At 47.1% G+C, this 15073-nt stretch overlaps 1 protein-coding gene across 1 annotated transcript in view; it reads left to right on the top strand.

The window, feature by feature from the left end:
- Nucleotides 1–14873, top strand: part of VSIG10L (V-set and immunoglobulin domain containing 10 like) — a 36304-nt gene extending 21431 nt beyond the window's left edge. The window contains exons 5-11 of the mRNA XM_081018776.1: nt 386–643; nt 2230–2505; nt 3898–4185; nt 7724–7846; nt 9605–9666; nt 10584–10715; nt 13262–14873. Of these exons, the coding sequence (XP_080874902.1) occupies nt 386–643; nt 2230–2505; nt 3898–4185; nt 7724–7846; nt 9605–9666; nt 10584–10715; nt 13262–13345 (1223 nt within the window). The 3' untranslated portion in view covers nt 13346–14873. The remainder of the gene's footprint in view (nt 1–385; nt 644–2229; nt 2506–3897; nt 4186–7723; nt 7847–9604; nt 9667–10583; nt 10716–13261) is intronic.
- The last annotated feature ends 200 nt before the right edge of the window (nt 14874–15073 follow it).

The following is a 15073-nucleotide window of genomic DNA, read 5'->3' as shown; positions in this document are numbered from 1 at the left end:
TTGACAAGGTTTCTCCTGTTTCTTGATTTAGGGGCTTGGCCTCTCCTAGAAACCCCCACCCCCATGGCAGCCATTTTATGAAATGCCACATGCCCCATGACAGCCATTTTATGACTGGCGCCCGACACACTTCCTCAAAATTCTAAATGTGCCCACTGGCCCAGCAAGGTTGGCAAGCCCTGGCTAAAATTACCTAACCAGGGCACCTCTTTTCCCTCACCTTGCCCTATCTCCCACTTAGCAAGAGCTGGTTCTGATAGCCGCATGCCTGAAACTAAGTTGTCTGAAGATCTTTTTCCTTGTTATGAAATAATCTGTCTCTCTGAATACAGCCAATCTGATTTGTGTGTACGGTTGAGTTATCTCTTTCTTTCTCCCCACTTAGAACGACCCTTTGGATCCCCCCGTTGCTCTGTGGCCTCAGCAGACAATGGTACCGCTTTGCGTTTCATTTGTTCCTGGCCTGGTGGCTCCCCTACCCCGCAACTGACCTTCCGGGGGCTCCCAGGACATGAGGAGGAGGTCAGCACCTCCAACTTGCAGCGCTTGCTGGTCTCTCCCTTCCCAGCTGAGCTCAGTGGCAGCAAAATCATCTGTCTTGGACGCCATATGACCGGGCAGGGCAATTGCAGCTTGATTCCAGGTGAGACTAGTGGTGTAGTGGTTAAGAGCAGTAGTCTCATAATCTGGGGAACCGGGTTCGCGTCTCTGCTCCTCCACATGCAGCTGCTGGGTGACCTTGGGCCAGTCACACTTCTCTGAAGTCTCTCAGCCCCACTCACCTCACAGAGTGTTTGTTGTGGGGGAAGAAGGGAAAGGAGAATGTTAGCTGCTTTGAGACTCCTTCAGGTAGTGATAAAGCGGGATATCAAATCTAAACTACTAAACTGGTTACCAGAATCCTCCACATGGAGGAACCGGAAGGCAAGATATGAGTTCTGGTTCTGGTGTAGTATTGTGGCGTAGCAGTCAGAGTGTTGGACTAGGACCTGGCAGACCAGGGTTCAAATTTCCATTGGGCCATGGAGCACACAGGGTGCCCTTGAGACAATCGTGGTCTCTCAGCCTGACCTACCTCAAAGGGTTTCTGTGAGGATAAAATGGGGATGGAAGGATCATGTATGTTGCTTCGAGCTCCTTGGAGGAAAAGGTGGGCTGTGAATGTTAACAATTAATAAGTGAGCTGTTACCAGCAAATGATGGGGTGCTTGGTGCATGGTTTAGGGGTTTAGTAGGCCCCCATTAAGAGGGCTTAGCTAGTTAGAACCAGTGAGATTCAGTGGGCAGAGTTTTGCAGTTGGTTAGAAAGAGTTGGTTGCTGATCTTTGTCCCAGTCCCTTTCTCTCATCCTAACCTACCTCACGGGGTTGTTGTGAGGATAAAATGGAGTAACCCCAATATCTGTTGTCTTGAAATCCTTGGAGGAAGAAGATACAAATGTTATGAATAATTCGAAAAAGGGGCACTGAAACTGAAAAGAACAAACTCACTATATTAGGCAAAATGGACATTACGAATCCAACTTGTTATAGGTTTGGGGGATCAGTCTGGATGATATCCACAGGTTCCTTCCAGACACGTGATTCTGTATCAAGGTGGCTTAGAATCTAGTAGATGAAGCTGCTGAAACAGCCAGAGCAATTTCTTTGTAAGATCATGGCCTTAGTCAAGTACTTCCATCGCCATGTCCAAAAAAGTTGCCCTGTTACCATGGAGACAAATGGAAAAGCCTAGGATGTAGAACAATCATCCTAGGATGTAGAACAATAGGCCAATGGTGTGAGAGAGTTTTTGGCTGATGCCGAAATCTTCAGACACAGTGGCTTGGGGCTCTCCTTGGAAGCCCAGTTGAGAAGTGAGATCTGTTGGAGCACCTCCATCCTACCCTCAGGTTGCATATATGTGTAAATAAAGCTAGATATCCTAAAGACATCACAGTCTGGGAATACTCTAAAGACACCACAATCTGATGGTGATGTGACTAACATATGGAGCTGCATTGTGGTGGTACATCAAGCTGACTGTTGTCTATGGTGACTAGTAGCAGCTCTCTCTTCAGAAAGGGGTTATCTCCCAGTCCTGCCTGGAGATGCCAAGGAGTGGACCTGGGTTCTTCTGCATGCAAAGCAGATGCCCTACCACTGAGCTTTGCCTCGTCTTTGATTTTCAGAAAGTTTTGTTTACCAGCATAACAGGCTTCCCTCCCCTCCCCCTAATCTCCCACCACAGAAGCTCCCTCAAGAGTTTTTCTCTCATTCCGGACATACAGCAGCACCGAAGAGTCCGTTACCATGGAACTGCATTGCCAAGGCACCTTCAATCCTGTGGAGATTGACTGGTTTCGGAATAAGGGGTCTCTCATTCCTGTCGGAGGCCGTTACCACCTGAACCCTGCCCGAACGCAGCTCACCATCTGGAACTTCACTTCCCCAGATGACCTGGGCGATTACAGTGCCACCTGCTATAATCCGCTGGGATCCCAACGCTCGAACCTCACCATCCTTGGTGAGAGCTCCTTCTACCACCACTGAAGTCCTATTTTCTATATCTATTTCTTTTCATGGGTTCCTAACACCAGCCAGCCTTTTGCTCTCTGCTGCAAATAGCAGCCGGGCAGCTACATTAGGTGGGAAAAGAGCAAGTGTAGTAGCCACCATTTTGGTTCCTGGCAGTGAAGTGTGAGAAGCTGGAATGTGTGCATGGGGACACCATTTTGAATGAGGGCATGGATGCTCACTTTTCAAGACAAGGCAAGATGTGGGAGAGAAAGAACCAATATGTATTTTTAAACCATCCACGTCCAGCCTGAGGGAGGGGCTTTATTAGGTGGCAGGGCAGTTCTTGGCTTGAGGAGTGATTTGGGTAGAGCCAGTGTGGTGTAGTGGTTAGAGTGTGGGACTAGGATCTTGGAGACCAGGGTTCAAATCCCCACCCAGCCATGAAACTCACTGAATGACCTTGGGCCAGTCACAGCCTCTCACTCACCCACCTCACAGGTCTGCTGTGAGCGATAAAATGGGGAGGAAGAGAACCATGTACACCTCCTTGACCTCTCAGACTTTGGGGGAAAGGGGAGGCCTAAGTGTGAAGTAATAAATAAAGTGCCCTCTGGGTGGGCCTCCTCCTATAGTGGTGAACCCTAGTCTTGCCTGAATTAATTAATCCCAACCACATTATTTTCCTGATCTAAATCATTCCTGCCTGGAAGTTGAGGGTGAGCTGGGAGCGGAAACTTCAGGCATTATACAAATATCTGTATTTTTTTTAAATCCAGTAGAAGCTGTGAGGAAAGGGGGTGATGTAGTTTCGTAGTATCCTGGAGTAAGAGCCATTAAACTCAGTGGAACTTATTTTGATGAGATGTACCAGGAAGTGAAGCCCTGTGTGTGTGTGTGCATGTGTTGAACATTCACATTACTTCTTCTCCAGTTATTATCAGACACTAGCCACTTAATAAACTTTAAAATAAAATTTTAAAACTGGGAAATCTGATCACCGGTAAGACTATAGCAAGGATGCAGAACCTTTGTCCCTCCAGATACTTCTGGGCTGCAGCTCCCATCATCCTCAGCTGTTCGTCATGCTGGGTAGGTGATGCTGACTGATGAGAGTTGGAGTCCAACAACATCTGGAGGGCCATGTCCTCAGAACATAGGAAGCTGCCTTATGCTGAGTAAGACCATTGGCCCTTCTAGCTCAATATTGTCAACACTTGTCCAGGTTTTCAGACAGAGGCCTCTCCCAGCTCTCTGAGACCTTCTGCCTGCAAAGCAGATTCCCAGCCACTGAGTTACAAACATTCTGCATCAAATCTTCCGTATCGCATCTGTTTTGGTCCTGAGCAGCAGGACTGTACTTGTTGGATTGCACCCTCCATGAGTTATCCTCTCTTGGCAGGTCCTTCGATCGCCGACTGGACTCTCTCTCACGGACCTCATCCTGGTTCTGCTTACCTGGCCTGGACCGTTCCAAATGGATCTGCCGTGACTAGCTTCTGGATCCAGATGCAAGGTCCTCAGCAGCACCGTTCAGCTGAGGAATGGAAGACGGTGCAAGTCTTAGGAGCCAACAACCGATCCACCACTGTTATAGGATTGGAGCCCCAAACGCCATACTCCTTCCAGGTTGTGCCTCGTTTGGGATCCCAAGCCGGGAACGCCTCTGTTGTTTACATCCTTCAACCAGGTGTGTGCTCCTGATTTTAGGAGACACGTGGAACAGGGTGGTTTGAGGATGGGGATAGCATTGCAGATAAGTCTAGAAAAATGACTGGCCCACAACAAAATTTCCTAGCCTATATTATTCACACACACACACAAATATAAGCCGCTTATATTGAAGTAAAAGAACTTGCACTAAATTTAGGCTGCATCTGCACTATGCGTCTAAAGCAGCTTTATACTACAGTCGTACCCTGGAAGTCGAACGGAATCTGTTCCAGAAGTCCGTTCGACTTCCAAAACATTCGGAAACCAAAGCGTGGCTTCTGATTGGCTGCAGGAAGCTCCTGCATCCAACCGGAAGCCCCGTTGGATGTTCAGCTTCCAAAAATATTTCGCAAACCAGAACAGTCACTTCTGGGTTTGTGGCGTTCCGGGAGCCAAAACATTCGAGAACTAAACTGTTCGAAAAGCAAGGTACGACTGTACTTTAAACAGACATGGTTTCCCAAGGAATCCTGGGAACTGTAGTTTGTCAAGGGTGCAGCTTCTAGATTTCCATTTCCTTCACAGAGCTACAATTCTCAGAGTTCCCTGGGGAAAGGGATTGATTGTTAAACCACTCTGGGAATAGTAAAGGGGACAGGGGTCTCCTAGTCTCAGCACCCTCAACAAACTACAGTTCCCAGAATTCTTTGGGGAAGCCATGGCTGTTTGAAGTGGCACGATCCTGCTTTAAATGTACCGTGCAGACGGGGCCTCTAAGTTTAGTCAAACTTCTCAGGCTGCTGATGTTTACGTTCAGCTCGGTTGTATTCCTTCACAGTGACTTCAAGAGGGTGACAGTAAGATTTATTTCCAAATCTGCACGATGTCCATTCCTCCCAATGGGCCTTCCATGGCATTCATTTCAACAAATAGCCGCGTTTTTATGGAACATTTGTATAGCACTACCCCCCATGTGGCCCCCAACCTGTGGAGGAAGAGAATTGGGGCTAAAAGGGCAAGGGAAAATGTCGCTGCGTGGTGGCAACATCGCAAGCGAGCATGAAATGTCAGACTGTGCACTCTTTCTGGAGAGTGAAGGCAGGAACCTTAACTTATGATATCCATTAGGGCTGTGCATCTTGTCTGGAGAAATCGTGAACCCAATCGAGCCAATTCAGGTCCAGTTTAACACCTTAGCTTTTAATTATGGGCAGTGCAAGGCTCCCACTTTGTCTCAGGACTGAGATTGGTGTGGGTCAGATCAGAGCCCAATCAGGGGTGCAGAATCAGAGGTGCCTTGCGCAGCCCTAACAGTCATGCTTTTTGATGCATATGTGCATTTTGTGAGAGTTTTCATTCTCCGTTTAAAGTAAATGCGCTTTTTAATCATGACCCGCAAGAGTGGGACATTCTCTTCTGATTTGCACAGGTTCCTTGGCTTGGTCGCCTGAAGGCAATTCTTCACTCACCACAGGCGACCAAGCCAATGGCCATTATGAGGCTGGTTTGAAGGGGGAAAGGAAAAGAGTCAGGTTTTATGGGACTGAATTGACACAAAAGGCGGCGAGAGTGCTTTAAATGGCTTAAAATAGTTTAGCGCCAGTACTAAGCGTTCACACCTACTGCTTTTAAAAAAGCACTTTGCAGCCATTTAAAATGCTTTGCCATAATTGTTAAAAATGAAAATCTTTAACGAAAAGTAAAATAAAGCAGAGGTTCACCAAATGTTCTCCTGCTTTAATCATGGGATTATAAAAGCACTGCTTTCAGAGTCAGGAATATTCCCCTCCCCCCAATGCTCCTAAATTATATGGTCACTACTGACCTTTCCTCCAATCCTGTTTGCTACTATTGTTTCCCCAATGTGCTTCTGATTTTGGACTTTTTCTGTAATGCTTGGTCTCCTTCTTGTGAATAGTCACATGGGTGATCCCAGCCAGCTAGGGATTTTGTAGTGAATAGATAAATTTTATTATTATTTGTTGACATCAGTGAGGGCAAATTAAGCCATTTGAGAGGGAGGTGGATGCTCCCTGGGAATAGTGGCATGAGCAAAACCAGGCAATTGTGATAATTAAGGATATGACATCATAACAACATAGCCAGTCAGATCTGGCTCTGTGCCAATGTCACTAAGGTCAAACAAAGCCAGTTCCAAGTGAGGGCAATGACGCCTCCCCCCCCCCCCAAAAGATCCATTCAAATTATTTCACAGCAAACTCTGAAAAGTTGTGTGTTGAGGGGATGCTTTTCTATGCAAAGGTTTCATGAAAATGTCACACTATTGTAAACCTAGATCACATTTACAATACGCCTTGTCCTTTTCAGAACCTAACCCTTTTCAGATCTGGGGCCCTTCTCTAGTCCAAAAATGCATATTGCAATCCCAGATCTCTATTTTTAACAATATATCTATGATGGTGCTGCTGCTATTAGAACTGAACAGTGGGGCCCAGCTCATCACCCGTGTGCTAGAAAACCCAAAGTCTGTGTTCGGAGTTAAGCCTGATTGCAGAAATCTCTTTAGTTCTGTGCATTTTGTGTTATTTCACATGGTTTAGTTGTTGTTTGATTGTTTAACAAGCCAGGGCAAATGAAAGAAGTGTCGTAGAGACACTTCCAGTCTTTCTTCTGCCGTGAGGTCTAGAAACTTGTTTCTTCTTTCTTTTTTTCAAAAGAAAGCTACTCTTTCCTGAATGTTAAATTCCACTCTGTGCGTAGCAGTACAAAAACTTGTTAAGCGAATGCACTGATCCTTCACAGCGACCCCTTTGCGGGTCCAGCGGCCCCACCATGTTTTTGCCTCTGATAGAAGAGTTTTGCCTCCTTGGACAACAGAACATTTCCTGGGTCGTGTGGCCTTTGTGGCTCTTGGTGCAACAGTTTCCTATTCATGCCACTTACAGTAATATGTGCCTATCCTCCCTTTAATGTCCAGCAGAGTGTTCTGATGGTCCACAACAGGGAAGGGCAACCTGTAGCCCTCAAGTGGTGTAATGGTTGGAGTGTTGGACTAGGAACTGGGAGACCAGGGTTTGAATCCCCACTCAGCCATGAAACTCACTGGGTGACCTTGGGCTAAGTCACCGCCTCTCAGTCTAACCTACCTCACAGCGTTGTTGCAAGGATGAAATGGGGAGGAAAAGAACCATGTGCGTTGCCTTGAGCTCCTTGGGAGAAAAGGTGGTGTTTATGTATGTAATAAACACACAACACAAAAATATACAGATGCAGTTGAACTCCAGCTCCCATCATCGCTGACAATTGTCCGTGCTGACTGCAGATGATGGGTGCTGGAGTTCAGGTTTCTCACCACGAGTTTACAGTTTCAAGGAAACCATCTGATGAGGATCAGATCCCTGGCTTTCAAAACTTTTCTGGCTCTAGAATCCTTGATGGATAGGATCTAAAATAAGAAGTGAGGGCCAAAATTTATGAGTCTTGGAAATTCCTCAGTCTTGCGAGACAAATATGTGAAGCTCAAGAGCTCCTCTGTGGACTGTGGTTGAGGTAGAACAAGCCTGAGGACCCCTGTGTTTCTAATCCTGATTTCCTCTCCTTCCTCTGTGTCACAGATTCGAGTCTGAGTGCAGGCGCCATTGCTGGAATAGTGATTGGCTCCATCATCGGGGCACTCCTGATCCTCGCTCTCCTGTTCTTGTTGATCTGCTTGATCTGGCCAATCTGCCTTCGGAAAGGTGGGCTGAACCACGAACGAGCGAAACACAAGCTAACCGAATTGCTGATCTTTACCGATTGGGCGGGAAGCATCACATGGCAGATGGGTGTGATCAGCTGACCTCCCTTCAGCCAGTTAAATACCAAGCATGGAAAATCAGGCTCAAGAAATAGAATAACTATGTTAGTTTTAAACCACAGTTGCCCAACCCGGTGCCCTCCAGCTGTTGTGAACTGCAATTCTTATAGGCTTGGGGATGATGGGAGTTCTCAAAATCCAGAACGTTTGGAGGACGTCAGATGGGATTTTATTCTGTGAACTGCCCTGAGACCTCTGGGTATAGGGCGGCATATAAATTCAATTAATAATAATAATAATAATGGCTGCTTTGAAGTCGATTGTGTAAATATAGGATAGAGAAATAGACACACACCCTTCCTATGTTCCACCCACCAGTTTCATTTCCCTAGTCCTGCCAAACAACTCTTTGAAAATCTGGAAATCAGATGCAGTCTTAAGGACTAGAAACTTGTATGGAAATGGAGACTCTCAGGGTACTGAATACTGTGTTCACTGGGCCAGCTTCTGCATATGACTTTGCCCAGGGCCGTCTGAAGCATATCCGGTGCTGTGGTGCAAAACTCTCTCCAGCGCCCCCACCCCCGTTTCCCAGAGTTGTCCACCTTTTTTTAGGGAGGACGGTGCTGCCGGCGGGGCTGGAGGAGGTGGGCAGCGGTTGGAGGGTGGCTCCTCTGGCAGGGAAGAGGCGGAGGCTGGACGTGGCACCTCCCAGCTCAGCTGGCTGCTTCGTGCAGTGGTGGTCATGGCAGATGGAGGCTCTGGGCGCAGTGCTGCTTTGTCGCGGCATGGTCGAGGTGGGCGAGGGTGGCGAGCTGATGCCAGGAGGCGCCGCATCCAGCCTCCACCTCTTCCCTGGCGCCCTCCAGAACTTGGCACCCTGGCGCCCCGCGCCACTAGCTTCTATGGGTAAGATGCCCCTGACTTTGCCCTTCAGATATATTGCCCATCAGATATATATTTGGCATAAAGGCTTTTCTTTGCCCAAATGCGGGCATCAGTATCTGATACTACCTGACTGATATTTAACTCATCAATCCCTCTATTTCCAGTGTTCAGGCATGGCTGTTTTTTGCTCATACAGCTAAAGCAGAATATCCTACACACACTAGAGGGAGACTTGGAGGAGCCACATCTTTGTTGGGTGGCGGTGGTGGGGAACCCAAACCAGCCTGGTGAAGATTGTGCATGTTCAGTGGCCACAGAATGCCACATGTCTCTTGAGGGTGAGAAAGGGAACAGAACAGGGGGAGCAAAGTAGCGCCTCCAGATATTGCTGGACGCCAGCCGTCATCAGCTGCAGCCAGCATGACCAATGGCCAAGAATTATGAGAGTCGTAGTTCGGCAATATCTGGAATGTGCCACATTAATTGCCCCTGCATGGGAGTGTCCTGGAGGAGGAGGTAGCTGTCTGCCTGTAACAGCAATCAGGAAGACTCTACGCTGCAACATTTTGTTGCAGATCCCACTTGTACTGATACTAATAAGTCAGGAGGGGAAAATAATCCTCTAGCCCTTGTGCTGAGCTGGTCACAGTTGAAGTGGATAGGCCAATCAGGAGCTGGCTGTGATCACAACTAGCCAGAAGGGTTCAGTTTTGGTTCAGCATTCCAAGGGATATTTCTTTGGGAACTGAGAGACAGCCAATCTCACCGTCAGTGCAAAGCTGTAGTGACATCGGCCTTTCACTCCTTGCAGCAAAGGAGAAGAAAATCCCCCCAACGCCACCTGAGAACCGACAACACTACCTGTCACGTCAGGTAAGATAAAATGAGATGCAACTATAATAGGGATGTGTGTGTGTGTATGTGTATGTGTGTGTGTGTGTGTGAGAGAGAGAGGCCATTGTGTGTTGTGTTGAACAGTTGCGAAACTCACCTCTAACCAAGCGGTATCATTAATGTGCACAGGTGTTTTATAGCTAAGAACAATTAATTATCTTTAGATGCTGATGTGTATTACTTCGGAATGTTATAAGGCATCCCTGATGCTGTTGGGGGGCCTTCCTCTTGCTCATTCTGCTGTGTGGGACGCCAACATCTGCTTTTAGGTTCTACTTTGATGGCATCACTGTCTAAAGGACCACTTCCTTTCACTTGTAGCTGTCCGACTTTTGAGATCCACCTCGGGTGAGGGGAGCTTCTTGGAAGGGGAGGCACTTGGTGAGGCAAGGTAGAGAAAGGGTCTTCTTAGTGGTGGCACCTCTTATTTGAAACAGCCTCCCCAAACAGATCCAACGACATTTAGGTGACAGCTTAAAACTTATCGTCTGAGCACAGGTTTTGAATGTTTGTTGATTTTCTGTTTTATGGATACACTGTGTTCCTACTCCAGCATTTTGGAGTGGTGAATCGGTGCTGTTTAAAATGATTTTTGCTACCGGTTTCTTTTTGTCTGTTGTTAGTGTTTTTGATTCTTTAATGTTATGGCAATTTACATGTGTCACACTGTACCTGGGTAGGCAAGTGACTAATAAAAATCGCAAAGAAATAAACCAACCGGATGCCCTCCAGACAACGCCATGCTATAACTCCCACCAGTCCCAGCTAGCATAGCCAGTCGTCAGGGATGATAAGTCAGCAACATCCAGAGGTTACCATGTTGGCTAATCCTGAAACAAATCATCGGATATTTCTCTCTGTGTGTGTCCCTATTCAATATCTCTCCATCTTTCCAGTTCCCAAATGGCAACAAACGGGAGTCGAACGCCCCCTCTTGGGGCAACCCTCGCTGGTCATCAGGAGACTCTGACATCTATGCCATTACCTATGAGGAACACTTACGCAAATATGGTGGCCCTGGAACTTTGGTAAGTGCTGTGGGAAACACACTGTTAAGCTGTGGCAGATGGGGCCAACCATAACAAGGCCATCCCTGTTCTACTGCTTCTGCATCGCCACCTGGTGTGCTACTGGGGCATCAGACCAGCATTAACCATTCGCTAGTGCTTTCGCCTACAGGGCTCCTTTCAGTCTCAACCCCCTATTTATTACCTATTCTCTGCACAAAGATGCCCTCTCATGGCATGGATTTTTGATTAACTGGCATAAGTGGCTACCACCCAAAGTACTGCTGCTTCAGGGCAAAAGCTGAGTGCACATGTTTAGCCCAGCCTGGGCTCCTGGGGAGGTTTAAAGGGTCAAAGAACCATGGTTTGCAAACTCCACATAGGCTGGGCTGAGTCACAAGTTGTGAAACTCCAGGTCAAATACAGATTGCATTGTGGCCTCTTCTTTGCAGTCTCAGCCAGGGAGCAGAAACAGGATGTTTATGGAAGCAATAGCGGCATACGATCAATACGCAGCTGGGGTGGCTGTGCTCACCTGGGTGTGGGCGACAACTTGCCTAGGTGTGGTGGTGATGCAAAGTAACATTTTGGCAAGCAGGATAAGGCCGGACAACATGTGATGTGAATCGTGTGGTATTTGCCCTCCAGCACAGTTTTTCTTCCAGAAATGTCTGCATGTGTGCTGTGATCTGTGCCAGGGCTTAGCCCTTTGTTCTGTGTTGCAGTCCCAAACCACATCGTGGGGCCTCAAGCTTGCCATTTGAAAGGTGTGGGAAAGTTCCCGTTTACTCTGATTGGAGTGTCCCCCCCTCCCTTTGTGGCAATTGCAGGAATGAGGATCCAGATCTGGATCAGGATTCCAGCAAGGGGGAAAGAGTCCTAAACTGTATCGATTATTCTCCCTGCCAACTTTATTTATTTATTCATGCATTTATTCAAATGTTTATAAGCTGCCCTTTGTCCAAAAATGGATTTCAGGACTGCATGCGAAGAGATTTTAAAATTACAAAACATATTATGAAAACAAAAATCAGCAATGCAATAAAATTAAGAGGAATACAGCTATTCAACCAGCTTTAGGAAATGCTACAAATCTGAAATTGCTCGGTCAAATAAAAAGGGTTTTAACTTGACACTGAAAAGACCACAGCAGCAGGGGGTGGAGAGGGAGCAGGGGTGCCTCCAACCTTTTTGGGCCCATGGGGAGATTTGAAAATTGGGGAAACTGTTGTGGGCATCATGTGTGCACCACAACTCTTCCCTCCCAGGATATCACCTGCCCCCAATTCCCCGCACTCTGCAACACAGTTAGGCTTGGAATAATGGCTAAAGGAGGTTTTTCTCCAGCCTAATTTCAGAAAGGGAGATGGGGCCCTATAGCTGCCAAGAAATGGCTCTGTGGGGCCATATGTACCTGGTTGGGAGCCCTTGGAATTACAGGGTTGGCATCAGGCATACTGTTCCTCCCTCAACAAGGCATTCCACAGGCAGGGTGCCATCACAGAGAAGGGCCTCTCTTAGGAGGCATCCATAATATACATCTTTGTCTAAGAAGGTTTATGGAGAAAGGACCTCTACTGGCATAGGAGCTTGGGAAGCTGCCTTGGAAAATAGTTCCAGGGGATCCTAATGCTTTTCAACCCACAACCCCAATTATTCTCTGGGTTGCATAAAAATCTGAGCCAGGGAAGAACTCCCAGCTCCCTTCATCATAAGAACACAGGAAGCTGCCTTTTACTGAATCACACCAATGATCTCTCTAGCTCAGTGCTGTCTAGACTGACTGGCAGTGGCTCTCCAGAATTGAGGCAGAGGATTTTCTAGCCTTACTTAGAGATGCTGGGGATTGATCTCGGGTCCTTCTGCATGCAAAGCAGGTGCTCTGAGCTACGGCCCTTCTTCTAGGAGTGTATCAGAGCACAAGTATGTTGGTATGGGAGAAAGCACTCCTTCAGGTGCATGGGAAACATGCACACCCCAAGCCATTTAGGGACTGGCATTTCCAGCTGGGCTCAGTAGCAAAAAGAGAGCCAGTGTCATTCTTTTAGAACTGATATAAACATGGTTCCATCACATTCAAACAGCAGGTATTGTGGTAGAAGGTTTCAGTGCTAGTTTCCAAGCCATTTTCAAGGGCAGCCCCACATATAATGCATTGCAGAGTTCCAACCCTGTGTGTCATGGAGCACCCTGGCTATGGATTTTCCAAAGCTCCCTGAGAAATGTTGCCAGCCTCGCAAAAACTCCTTGAGCTTCCCTTCAAAATGGCCCAGTGGCTCGGAAAGAAGGTGGACCCACCCCACCCAAATTTGCTGTGAACAATGCTTTAGGCCAGCGGTGCCCAAACTTTTTTCAAAGAGGGCCAGATTTGATGAAGTGAACATGCATGAGGGCTGACCAAAGTTGCTGAGCTTTTTTTAGGATTTTACCCCAGGACATATACTGCCACAGGGGCCAGATTAAATAATTGACCAGCGGGCTGGATGAGGCCACCGAAATGGACTTTGGACATGCCTGCTTTAGGCCAAACAGTTTTCTGACCTCTTCTCTCTCCCATTTCTCTCCAGCCCATCAGCACCACGGACAGCAGCTGCTCCTTCCAACCTATACAACCTCACACCAGGAATGTGCGCAGCGCTACTCAAGTCTGACATTCTGAAGGTCTATCTTGGGCTGAAGAGGAAGCTTCAGACCAAGCACTGTCTTCAGTATGGGACCCAGGCCACCGAAAATGGAGCCATGCTATCTTCCTGTGGGGCTTGACCGTGGGGTGTATGGAATCCACGGTTTTCGAATTGGAGCTTTGGTTTCCTGGCATAATGATGAGAGGTGAACATTGCCGTGCGGGATCTAGGGGTCTCAGGCAGCAACGTAGCCAACCCAGTTAAGGGGAGCCCAGAACCCAGAAGGATACATTGTGTGTAGATGAATTCTGATGAAATATGGGATTCTGAGTCTTTCATTGTGGCCACAGAAGGGATCTCTTGGAATGGAGCTGGTTACAGAACAGCTTGAGGTGCTGGGAAGAATCCAAAGGCTATCCAGAGGGTTAGGTGCTGGAGGGATGATACATTACCAAGAGCTCTGAGCTCAACCTTGCAGCAGAGGATAGTGTGAAGGACAGCGAAATGGGATACTGCCTTATATTGAGTCAAACCATCGGTCCATTATTTTCTGCACGGATTGACAGCAGCTGTCCAGGATTTCAGGCAGGGTTCTCTCCCAGCCCTACCTGGAGACTGAACTTGGGACTTTCTGCATGCAAAGAAGATGCTCTACCACTGAGCACTGATGCTGTACAAGAAGTGTGTGAATTGGATGGAGGGAGGGCTGTCTCTTTGGAGAGAAAAGGTCTTGGTTGCCAGAGTAAAAATGTGCCTTTTACAAAACCACACCAGTGCATATACTTTTTTTTATCTTCATGCTGCAATGTAGCCTTTGCCAAAGTTCTTCTTTGTGTTATCAAATGACTGGAGCCACACCTGATACTGATTTCAGGAATCTTCCCCGGACCTTCTGTTTTGAACGTATTTGAAACTGGTGGAGTTTCATACTTGAGTTTAGAAGTCCTGATTTGAAAAAAGAAAAAAGTGATACTTTTAAGCTTAGGAAGAAGGTGCAGCTGTCTGATTTGATCGGGACTGCTAAGAAACCGGAAGAAGTGCTTCCCGATCTTGACTGGTGGGAGATAATGGGATGCCCTGGTCTTCTCTAGGAGTGGTATGGAGAGAGATTTCCGATTCTGAACTATTTTGGAAAAGTGAACCTCGGAAGCTGCTCCCATAAGATGGCCACTAACCTGGATGATTTTAAAAGAATGATGAATGATAACTATCCCCATTCTGTATGTGGCACGAATAAGCTGGCCAGAAAAGCAGATGTCCCTAAATGAATAACTATAAAAATAGCTACTGGCAGCAATGGCTACATTCTCCCTCCACCATCGGAAGCTGGATGTGCCTTTGAAAACCAGTTTCTGGGCATTATGGGATGGGAGAGACTGCTCCTGTGCTTACAGGCTTCCCAAAAGGCATCTGTGGTTGGCCACTTCAAGAAGAGTATCCCAGACTAGATGAGCCTTTGGCCTGATCCAGCAGGGCTCTTCTTATGGTGTTTTATTTCAGCAGGTTTCCTAGCATGGGCCTTTTGTCCTACTTTACAGAATACAGTATTTTCCAAGAGGCATCTGTTGTGTGTTTCCTTTTTTCCGCATCTCATAAATAACTACAGTAGTGTAATCAACTGAAGTGGGTTATCCCTCTTCCTTCCTTCCTTTTTTCTGAAGGAATTGGTATTTCTCTGCATGCATTCTTAGTACATTTAATTGGTTATAACGATCACTGTTCTGTATGCAGAATCGGTAAGTTGGCCAGAAATAT

This window comes from Podarcis pityusensis (assembly GCF_964106645.2).
Source record: "Podarcis pityusensis genome assembly, chromosome: 8".
NCBI lineage: Eukaryota > Metazoa > Chordata > Lepidosauria > Squamata > Lacertidae > Podarcis > Podarcis pityusensis.
Note: the sequence above shows the minus strand (reverse complement) of the source record. Positions and strands in the feature narration are given on the sequence as shown.